This window comes from Tyto alba, unplaced genomic scaffold (assembly GCF_018691265.1).
Source record: "Tyto alba isolate M040663 unplaced genomic scaffold, T.alba_DEE_v4.0 Super-Scaffold_45, whole genome shotgun sequence".
In the NCBI taxonomy this organism is placed as follows: Eukaryota; Metazoa; Chordata; class Aves; order Strigiformes; family Tytonidae; genus Tyto; species Tyto alba.
In genome coordinates, this window is record NW_024881321.1 from 2,503,657 (window position 1) to 2,515,358 (window position 11,702).

Sequence of the window (11,702 nt, forward strand, 5' to 3'; positions counted from 1 at the left end):
TTGAATTAAAAAAAAAAAAAAAAAAAAAAAAATTAAAATAGAAATTATTATTATGGAACAAATGCCCCCAGTTTTCATAGTTGTACCTGATAAAAATCTAAGATTTTACTAATTAGGTCTTGTCATAATCGTGTTTTGAGTTTTTCCTGTAACTAAATTGCATGCTCATCCCCCAGACATGTGAAATGTTGATCAGTAAATTAAGTTTCCATTCTATTGATTTTACTGTTCAATGTGTAAACCATGTTCTTTCCAATTTGTAGATTCTTGTGGACACTGTTTGGGCTTTGTCCTACTTAACAGACGGTGGAAATGAACAGATACAAATGGTGATTGATTCAGGAGTTGTACCTTTTCTAGTTCCCCTTCTGAGCCATCAGGAGGTTAAAGTTCAAGTAAGTCTGGTTCAGTTGCTGTTGAATAGTCCTTTGTATTTTCTAAAAAATGTGCCTGAGAGTATTTATTAGTGAAGTACCGAGACGAGAATTTATAGGTCCATTTGTCGCAGATAAAACTGAACAAAAGATGTACCTACACTGGGGAAAAAAGATTATTAAAATGAAAGAAAACTCGAACAAAACAGTTCTAATATAGTGTTAAGTAAAGTGACAGGTTAAACAGTAACTGCCATTGTGTGATTACTAGGGGTGCCTTGCTTTTGTAGTCCTGAAATATTTAATGACAACAGGTTTTAAGTTTTCCAGAATTCAAGTTATATGTGCTCTTTTCTGTTGCTGCATACCTGGTTGCACATATTGTCTGAATAGCTTATGGAAATAAATTAATATTTTGGGACCTTGTGAATGTTAAAATATTTATGGGTGCTGAGTCCTAGTAAAGTAAATTTTTAATTAGCTACAAAAGGTAGGTTAACTGAGCTAGTTTGATTAATTTCAAAGACAAAGGGAAACTAGAAATCAGTTAATGTGTGCTTGTTTTCTATAAGCCAGGCACTGTAATTAGCTTTTTTACGTATCTGCGCATTTGTCGTGTTCCTTTAGTTTGTACTTTGGATGAGACTTTGGCTGTCTTCAAATTTGTCAGACCAGTTCACCTGATGGAAGCATTTTGTCACTTCTAAAGCATTGACTAACCAATATGTAAAGATATGAAGTTCATTTCTGAAAGTCAGCTGAGTCAAGAAGAAGAAGAAGAGAAGTAGTTGTAGGGTTTTTGAATTCTGTAGCGGAGAGCTGGATGGAGAAGGGAGCAACCTTGGCAGACATAGTCAAAGCCTAGAAACAGTTAATGTAACTCAGATCGACTACATGATGAATTAACTCTTCTGTTTTAATTCTTTTAATTTCTGATCTTTACACTTTTTGAGTTGAGCTGCAGTGCATCTATTCAGCAGTGAAATGCTGTACTGAGTGTTTCTGTTTTGATGAAGCAGCACCCGTTTTTAGAATGCAGCTCAGAGGATGAAGTGCTAAATTGTATTTTGCAACGTGTTTCCGTAAAGAGACGTCTTAAAATGATCTTTGTTTTAGCGTGAGTAACAGCAGTGTCTTCTAACATGCAACTTCTTTTTTCCTTCCCACTTTGGATATTCAGACTGCAGCACTGAGAGCAGTAGGCAACATAGTAACTGGTACTGATGAACAGACACAAGTTGTTCTCAATTGTGATGTTTTGTCATATTTCCCAAATCTCCTGACGCATCCAAAAGAGAAGATAAACAAGGTATGATTTGTTTCTTCTTACCTTAATCTTTTTGTTCAGAAAACAAAATGGCAGTCTGTAGAATTTACAGAGGAATTTCTCACAGCTGTTACTTCCAGCATGTGAGTGATTTTGTCTGAAGATGCAGCCTTGGTGCTTAATTAGGGCTAAAGCCAATCAGCCATAGTGAGGATCCCTGCATTGGTGTTGATGCCTCCTGCTTTTTGGGAAGACTGAGGGTTTTTACTTCAGAGTGTGATACTTTGTTTTCATTTGCAAAGTGAGTAACTGCCTAACTTGCTCTATAGTTTTTCATAGCTGAAGTGGGTTACTTTTGGTTGAGTCCAGGGACTTGAGTACAACAGATCCAGTTTTTCTACTCCACCTTTTCATCGTGAAGGTTGTTTTCTTGTCCGTTTGCTCTTTCAAGGAAGTAGGAGTACTGCTGTCCTTTTCTGAAAACTCTCCCTGCATTTCTTCTCCTTCCTTTTGGCAGAGGTAACTTCGTTGCTGCAAGGACTGAATGGAATAGGGAGAGGTTGAAGAAAGTGATCAGTGCCCTCTTTTTCAGAGCTGTATCTCATGTTGTTTGCATTTTTTTTTTTTAATCATTGTGCCATCTTCCACTTCAAAGATGGGGCTGGCAGAGGCTGAGGAGGTGGCTCTTCCGTTTAGCTTGCGTGATTCCCCACTTAGTGTACCACTGAGGAGAAATCTGTTTGTGAGAAATCTGTTTCTTCAGGCCCTGTCAACTGTCAAGAGTTCTGAAGAAGTTATCTTTGACAGTTCAAACTGCTGTGATTTGTTTCTGCCTGCCCTTCTAGCTCTCACAAAAGAATGATGATGAGCTGTTTTTGAATGCAAGAAAGGAATTATTTCTGTATAAGGGGAGTCTAGAAACGCTTTGAGTTTTGTTTTGAGTGTATGTTGTGAAGGGCAAATACAAGTAAAGGCAAGATACACATCCCTAAAAACAGGGAACCCATTATGTATTTTTTCCTGTGGTACTTCATAATTGGCTGCTTGCCACACCTGTTTGTCTTTTACCCAGAGCCCTTTTAAGATGTTCTGGATTGCCTTGACAATTATCCCCCCTTTGTAACCAGGATTTTGTGGCTGCCATTAGATAGGGGTTAGCTGTGTCGATGAACCACCTGAAGGAGGTGACTGCTGAGAAATGTCACAGGACCGAGAGTCCTGGCTGACACTTGAATGAGCTTTGTGAGCTCCACTTCATGTTTCAGGAAGAAAATGGGAGCTGGAGTTGGTTTTCCTTGCATCAGCACAGAAAGCTGCTACTGAGCTGTCAGTAGTAGGGTGACAGGATAAGTCCTTTTTTGGATGAGGTTTTAGCAGTTTGCCTCTTCTCTTTGCAAAACTGATTGTAAGTTTAAAACATGGTTGTGACTGCAGCAGTGCAAAGTGGATATAAGGTCAAAGTCATGATGGCTCCTGATATATGGAAACACTCCTTTTATAAGTAATAATCTGGCCCTGTGATTGAATCATACCAATTTTACATCAATCCCCTGAGTGTCTTTCACAGTGCAATAAAAGTTTGTGTGCTAAAAGTGCTATTGAGGGGGAACCTGGAGATTCTGTATAGAGATTGGTCATGGTACAGTTTTAGGTTTTGAGATTGCTTTGTTTAGTTTGTGGGGATTTTCTTCCATTGGTTGCCTAGTTTTGAAAAGTGTTTTGCTTTCTTGTTTTGTCCAATTGTAGGAAGCAGTTTGGTTCCTTTCCAATATCACAGCAGGAAACCAGCAACAAGTTCAGGCTGTAATAGATGCTGGGCTAATCCCTATGATCATACACCAGCTGGCTAAGGTCAGTCAAACTATCAGCTATGCGAGTTGTCATCCTCTTTTTATAAATCTGACACGAGGAGCCTGTGATTTTTAATAATAAGCTTGACAGATGTTTCCGTGCTGATTTTAATGAGCTATTAATTTTATTTTTCAGGGGGACTTTGGAACACAAAAGGAAGCTGCTTGGGCAATTAGCAATTTGACAATAAGTGGGAGAAAAGATCAGGTACGTGTAGTGGGATTTCAAATTGTCACTAAAACGTTGCACATGCAGCCATTTGTAAGAAGCACAATGTTGAAAGCACTTTTATTTTAATTTTTTTTTTCCATTATTTAGGTTGAATACCTTGTACAGCAAAATGTAATCCCACCGTTCTGCAATCTCCTCTCAGTAAAGGATTCTCAAGTGGTACAGGTGGTGCTGGATGGTCTGAAAAACATCCTGATAATGGCTGGTGATGAGGCTAGCACAATAGCTGAAATTATAGAAGAGTGTGGAGGTAAGTGCTTATTAGGCTTTTAAAAAAAATTAATTTTTCTGGATATTATTCTGTCTTCCCCTTGCTGTTGTTGATATTTACTACAGCATTTTTTACCGTGGGCTATTTGGATAAGCAAGTGAGACTTCTGTAGTGAGAGAAATTACTTTTTTTTTTTTTCTGTTTAGTTTGGTTTAGAGAGGGTCATGTTGGACGCAATTGTTGAAGGAGCGTTCTGTAGCTTAGGCTTTTTTAAGATTTAAATGAGACTTTTACTTCTTATCATTTGATTATTGCATGTACTTTGTTCTGTGGCAAAACACAAAACGATTTTTCTTTAGTTCATTGCCTTGGAAGACGTTGTTATGATCATAATTTCAGTACAAACCAAAGTGGGATGAGGAGTCTTGGATATTGCAATCCCAGTTTTAACAGTTTAATTAAATTTAATTTAAATTAATGTATTATAGTAAGATAGCAGTAAAGGGATGTTGAAGAACATCCTACCCTGGGTGGTTTTCCCTTGTGTTATTCCATATCCAGTTTGAAAATGGGACAAGAGTTTTAAGCTGCTCTTGGTGTGAGGCTTTTTGTCACCTTGGTGTTTTAAACATCTGTGCACCACACAAATGTAGCCACTTCCTTTTGGTGATATGCAGAAAGCACAGTGACTGAAACAAAAGCTAAATAGTAGACGGAAGAAGTCTTTTAAAAAATAAATACAGAGTTTTATCTAAAAAGAGAGAAGTTTCCATTATCCGTTGTTCATAAAATGGGATATTTCATGGCAGGCAAACGTTCCCAAACTGCTTCTCTTTCCTCTTAAAGACAAAGGTATCTCCTGTGTAGATATTTGCAAACTGAGCAGCATCTTTTCTCGTATGCTTCAGCAGTGACATTCCATTCTTTCTCCTCGTTTTTTCAGCGTAGTTAGTAACTCCAGTTTAAAGGTCTAACACTCTTCTTCATTTTCTTTTATTCAGGGCTAGAGAAAATTGAAGCCTTGCAACAGCATGAGAACGAAGACATTTATAAACTAGCATTTGAAATCATAGATCAGTATTTCTCTGGTGATGATGTAAGTATGCTAAAGATTGAAGAGTGTATGTGCTGTGCTGTTGGCTTAGTGAGTCCGCTGGCGTTGTTCCTCAGTTCCAGTTGTCATGAACATGGGTTATCTGGGGAGTCAGTGTTCCTGCTCCTTTTTCAGTACAGCTTCCCTTAATTGAAAGCCTCTGAAGAGTTGCTCAATGCCAAGAATTTTTTCTAGCAACATCAAGGTGACTGCTCTGGTTTGCCTAATAAATTGATTGACACTGATGTGATTTTGTCACACTGACATGTAAATTGACATGTAATTACTTGTGATTAGAATCTAAAGAGTTCTCTGGCTCTACTTTATACTTTTTTTTTACGCATCAGTCTTTGGAGAGGGTGGTGGATCCTTGCTTTCAGATAGATTTCTGTATTTCAGCTCTGTAATTGCTCAGTCTGGATTCTGCATTGAGAAGAGTCATCAAAACCATTAACACTTTCTGCAACTGATTGATCTAGACCATCTGATATTTCTTTGCACCCTGATTAGGTATTTTGACCCTTTGTGTTCTATCTCTGTCTGATACTGGCTGCTTGTGAGTGCCTCAGAAGCACTTCAAGAAGCAATTTGAAGACAAGTCATAACTATCTTTTCAAATCCATCTAGGGTGTCTGTAGTTCTTCAGCCTAAACTGTGTCTTCAGTTCTTAAATTGAACTCTCCAGATACCAGCTCTAACTTTAGGACTTGTCAATTTTCAAATCATGGGCCCATTGTGTGTTTGCAAAGTTATTCACCAGAAGCTGATAGGTAAAGAGTTCCCTATGCTTGTAATGATTCTGTGAGCAGGGTCTAATAGCCTCCACAATGGCTCTGAGACTCCTGTGGTTAACTGAAGAGCACAGTCTAGTTGGTGTGGGTAGAAAAACAGCCCTTTTGTCCATTTAGGTTTTACATAAATGTACACAATTTAATCTGTCCCTGATTCGCTGAATGTAACCTCCTTTACTCAGGAGCAAGGCTTCACTTCAGATTATTGTTTATACTGTTAGTATGTTTTCTGAGGCTTCTGAAACTACAGAAATTCCTTGATTGGGAGATAGGTATTAAAACGTAAAACCAGACAAATTTTCAGGCAGTAACTATAAGTAGGAAAATAACCCTTGTGATTTGAGGACTGGTGAAAGACAAAACAAAACTGAAAAACAAACAAACCAACCAACCCACCAAAAAAAAAAAAAAAAAAAAAAACAGGAAAAAACCAAATTGCCCTAAGGAGACAAGAGGCTGGTTATGTTAGCCTGCTTGGCAGTGTTAAGGTTGACTGCCCAGAGCATTCCTGCATTCTGTCACTTGAGGGTCTTTCTGTATTCTTGAGATCTTTCTGGCTACTAGATATCCCATCTGCTCCTTCGCTGAGCTCTGGGACGTGCAGAGGCCTGTGCTGCAGAGCCAGCACCAGCGGCTTCCCCGACTTCAGTTTATGAAGTTAAAGGCATGCAGATGTAGGTAATGCTGCTTCCTAGCACCCCTGCTAATTTATCAACTCACAACCATTTTGCAAAGCATTCTGAAAAGGGGCTCGACCTTCCTTTGGGCACGACGTGCCCCGCTCCTCTTCCTGCAGAGCGCTGCCGTCACGGGAGGCCTTGTCCTTCCCCTTCCAATTTTAGGTATTGTCACCCAAAGTGAAGAGAAACGAATATTTCGGGTGAGTCGGTTCTGACACACGCGCTACTCCAAGGCCAGACCTTGGAAAACTATGCAGGCCCCACGCACAAGGGGCTCTTACCTGCTTCAGGATGACACAGACAGGCTGAAAGGAAGGAGGCAGGTGGTTCCTGCGGCCTGGCGCGTGGAGGCGGCGTGGTCAGGGAAGGGGCCCAGCCGGTGCCGTGGACGGCCGGGCTGCAGACTTGTGTCTCTTGATGCTACTGACCATCTTATTTTGCTGTTCCCGGAGGCAGCAAAGAGTTCCGGGGAAGTTGGGTGGAGTTGGGTAGTGTGATGCCTTTCGTGTCGTAACCACAGAGTGATGAACTACTTCTGGTTTAAAAAAAAAAAAAAATAAATAAAATATTTCCGATGGCGCTGATGAGAGCTATGGAAAACTGCTCTGAAATGAGTAACTCTAAATCCTTCAGATGCTGATAGGAGATACCGAGTACTCTTTTTAAGCTTGCTATAAGTGTTTCCATCAGCTGCTGATCAAAGATTATTTTCGTGTTGAAAGAAAAGGGGAGAAAGTACCGAACTAATTTTGGAATTCACAACTAGTGATTAGCCAGTAAAAATTTGCTCTGAAAATTAAATCGCGTAGCTAAAATAGCAGCTGCTTTGCCCAAGCAGCAACACAGTCTCTAAAAATTTTCTGTAGAATTTTCTGTAGAATTTTCTGTGAAATTTTCTCTTTCCCTAATGGTATTGGAACAGAGCTGATGTGTTGTTCTTTTTAAACGCCTTTAAGGAATCGAATTGGAAAAACCGATCTAATTTTATTGCAGTGATATTTTTTAAAAAGAAAATACGAATGTTTGTGAATCTTATTTTGTGTGTACTGAACAGTGCAGGGAATTGGCCTCTCATGTACTTTGTTGTCCTATTTTATAGATCGATGAAGATCCCAGTCTCATTCCTGAAGCCACTCAAGGAGGTACTTACAACTTTGACCCAACGGCCAACCTTCAAACAAAAGAATTTAATTTTTAAGTTCAAAAAAAAGTGCAGCTTCTCTGTCCCACACCAGTATGAAGCACCACCAGATGGCTACCAAGTGAAGAAACAAAAGGCTCCAAGACACACATGCCTCTTCGTTTTGATGCTTCTAAAGCAAGCCATGTATCGGTCACTTTGCAGTTGCCAAACGTCACTATCACATGGACTGTAAATGCATATGCATGATCTCTTAAACTGTTTCAGAATTCTTTTTAACAGTCCCAACTACCTTTTTTTGCCTTTTTTCCTGGTGCCACATGCTGACAACCGCAACCTGCAGTTTTGTTAAGAATATTCCATAGTGGTGGCACATTGGCTTTCCACGGGAAAGTAGCTTCTTTGGAAAATGGTGCGCTGTGGATCAAGACACTTTGGTATGATGCGTACATTTTGGAAGACTTTACAGGGGCCCAGTTTGCTCTGAGCCTCCATCATCGTCCTCCACAAACATATTTTCATATACTTTATGTGGAAGAATAGATTCAAAAATGCAAGCCAAATGAATTTCATTGGTGAAACTGAAATAAAAGTAACTTAAAAAACAAACAAACAAAAAAAAACAACAAAAAAAAAACCAAACACTTGGCAATTGATTTAAACACTTAAGTTTAAAACAAACAAAAAACCTACTTCAGCTATCAGTAATTGATGTGTGTTCATTAACTGCCTCAGAAACCAGGGTTGGAGAACTGTAGATTTGGACTGGTAAAGCTTTTGCCATTATACCTAATTTTTGAGAACAGCGAGCCCTATTTGACCACTCACTTCAGCCTGTGTGTTCCTGCTGTTTTGAAGTAATCAAATGCTGTGCATGGTATTTTACCTGAGCTACAACCTGTTATGGACTTGAACTTCTGTTTAAGCTGAAAGCAAGAGTCCCAGACTGTAGAAAAGAAAAAAATCTGCCCCAAAAATGTATTAGTTAAAAAGAATCTTGCTTTCAACTTTCAGTAGTCAATATATTTTGTTTTGATAATTGGATATGGTTGATTTATATTGGGTTTAAACTGTGGAGCTTTCATGTTTACTGTAATTTAGTCTTAAACTATTTTTTACTTAGTAACCAGTGCTTATGATGATGTGGTTGGCAACAAACCAGCAACTACTTAGAAGCGTCATAAAAGCTTCATTCTTGGAGTATTGGAAGAGTAATTCGGAAAGTAGGCTCAAATCTTACTCACGTGATTGAAAAAAAAAAAAAAAAAAAAGATGCAAACTGGTTGATGTGTGAGGCTGTATGGAAGCTGCCGTTATTCAGCATAAACCTGATGTGCAGCGCACATTAAATAACTTTACATAAGGTATGTGAGGTCCTTGCTTCTGGAAAAAACCGTCTGACCCAGTCGTTTGCAAAGGGGTTTTGGTATTGCTGGGGTGCAGATCGATCCTGTTGAAATTCTGTAAGCTATCACACAAACTGGTTTTGTTGCTGTTGTTTACTGGGTGTAATTTCCCAATGCATTGATGTGAAGGGATAGAAAAACCTAAACTAATTTAGTTATTGGATGTGGGTTGTATTTACTGTGATGAAGATAAGGACAGATGCCATCAGAGCTTTGTGGATCAGCTGTTTTTCCACTGATGAGCAACGCATAGCAGGTGTGCATTCATTAAATATATATCTGCCAAGGTGGAGCCACTTTAAAGAGTGAGTTGTCTTGTATCTCAACTGGATACAAGCGTATGTTTAAACTGCAAGATTTTTACTTGCTAGATAATCTGTTTTAATATAGTGGTTTGGCCTCTGATTATTTATAGGTTTTATAAATTTTAGAATCAATTTCTCTTTAAGGTGGCTCAGATTTTTCAACTCTTGTGCACATAAAATTGAGTTGAAGTTCATTGTGCCTTTTTTCTTTTCCCAAAAGTTGAGTTGAAGCTTCATATGGTAACTGCATCCTATTCACACACTATAGTCTAAAATCTTGAAACTGTGTGGTGTTCGCTAAAAAAACTAAACAATAAAAAGTCAAAGTTAGGTAAGGTCACAAAGTTTTTGTGGAATTAGAGTTCCAGCAGATGTTATCGTGAACAAATACTTCCCCCCCCTTTGAATTCAATTTAGTCTCCCTATATGCCATATTATAGACTGACGGTTACCCTGTTCAGCCTGCACTCACTAATATCCTGGAGATTACCTACAAATTGGTATCGAAACAACAGTTTTCCATGACTGTGAGGATTTGATCCTTTTCTTGCACTCAATGCATTACATTAAAAGTGAACATCGGAGAACTGGGTAGGGCAGGACAAAGCATTTGCTCAGTTCTTTCTGTTGTGACCTTATCAGCTTTTGATTGGGATTGCACCATTTCATAGTTAATAAAGGATACAAAGTATATTGCTGCACTTTTACGTTTTCAGAACAGTGTTTAAAATTGCATTGTTTTTATTATTTTTTTAAACTATCAGTTAAAATAGACTAAAACGTTCTTTCAAAGAGGCATCTAAATGTGTTCCTAATTTTGTATATGGGCTTAGGTTTTGTAACCAATAAAAAGCTGCTATCAAATACTATAAAAAAAAAAAAAAAATTCAAGAACTTATTTTGAAGATGATGAAACTGCTTAGTCTTCACAGACCGACTGTGAGGGGGTTTTGTCTTTGACTAGACACGACGTAGCAGAGCTCCGCGCCCAAGGTTTGAAGCACGTGGCAAGAATTAATAAAGGAAGCGGACGCAGCGGTCTCGGCAAGGCCGGCTGCTGTTCCAGGAGAGGGTTTTGCGCGGCTCGGGGGAGACGCTTCCCTTTTCTACCCCCCCGGCAGCATCCTTGCCGGGCTCCTGCCCGCTCTCCCTCGGGAGCTGGGGAGCACCAAAGCCCAATTTTTGGCTTCCCCCTCCCCGGGGGGCTCGTGGCCGGGAGGGATGGCCAACCCCCCCCCCCCCGCCTCAGGCACGAGTGACCCCCCCGGGGAGGGGAGATGGGGGGGGTCAATGCATTGATTCACCTTGTCCTGCGGCCTCCCAATTAGCACAGCCCTGCTTTAACGACGGGGCGGCGCCGGTGGAGGGAAACCTCTCGACCTGCTTTGAACCTGTGAGCTGAACTTCGAGCCTGTTGGCCGCGCAGCAGTGGCTCTGCCACCCTCGCTCCGTGTCGGGGGGGGGGGGGGGTCGCCTGGAGGAGCCCCTCTCCGGGGGTGGGTCGATGGCAAGAGATGAAATCCCAGGGCCGCGTTTAAACCTTTGCAAACGCTCCTCCGTGGGGGAATGGGAGGGGTAAAGGTTTCGGAAGAGCCCGACTCCAGTTCCCACGAAGCGGTTTAATCTCTTTGGTTCCTTCGGCTTTCGGGTGACAAAACGGAACCGGAGTTGCATTGGTTTCTTGCAACCTCTTGATCATGCAGCAGATCCTACCTCGACGACTTGAAAGACCCTACACTGGAACAAGGAATGCATTATTTTAAGAGACCTCTTATTTAGAAATAATAAAAGCTAGAGGATATCTTAATGTTCTCCGTACTTCTAACAATACTGACGCTTTCGGTTTGTTTGCTTGAGCTGCAAAACAGGAGTAAGAAGATCCACTGACGGGCATATCTGTAAAATATTTTTGAAAATCTCAGCGGACTATAAACGGTAGTTCAGGCCCACTTTGTTCCTCTAATCTGATCTGTAATGCCCTCTAGATTTTGAGTGCGCTTCAAACTAATCATTTCTACCCAAGCCAGCCTAGCGGCACCGTGTTCCTTCTGTTGCATGAAAAACACTCCCTTTTTTTTGGCGCCATTATGCTTCTATTCAAACATACGTGGGTGTCGTGGTTTAGGCCTGGTTGGCAGCCAACCACAATGCAGCAGCTCTCTCTCCCTTCCCCTCCAGCAATGAGAAGGGACAGAGAGCCAGGCTTGGGGTCCGAGATAGGACTGGGATGGGGGAAAATCCCCCTTTTATGATCACGAGCAAAAGGCAGACTCGTTAGGGGGAGGAAAAAAGAACATACATTTATTACAGACACTAACAACATGTGACAGAGTAGGACAGTGAGAAGCATTA

The 11,702-nt window shown here is 40.4% G+C and overlaps 1 protein-coding gene across 1 annotated transcript in view; it reads left to right on the top strand.

The window, feature by feature from the left end:
- KPNA3 (karyopherin subunit alpha 3) overlaps positions 1–10,051 on the top strand; it is a 51,152-nt gene extending 41,101 nt beyond the window's left edge. Inside the window, exons 11-17 of the mRNA XM_042805938.1 lie at positions 264–395; positions 1,555–1,683; positions 3,388–3,492; positions 3,628–3,699; positions 3,811–3,973; positions 4,936–5,030; positions 7,598–10,051. Coding sequence (XP_042661872.1) covers positions 264–395; positions 1,555–1,683; positions 3,388–3,492; positions 3,628–3,699; positions 3,811–3,973; positions 4,936–5,030; positions 7,598–7,696 — 795 coding nt within the window. The 3' untranslated portion in view covers positions 7,697–10,051. The remainder of the gene's footprint in view (positions 1–263; positions 396–1,554; positions 1,684–3,387; positions 3,493–3,627; positions 3,700–3,810; positions 3,974–4,935; positions 5,031–7,597) is intronic.
- Positions 10,052–11,702: the final 1,651 nt, after the last annotated feature.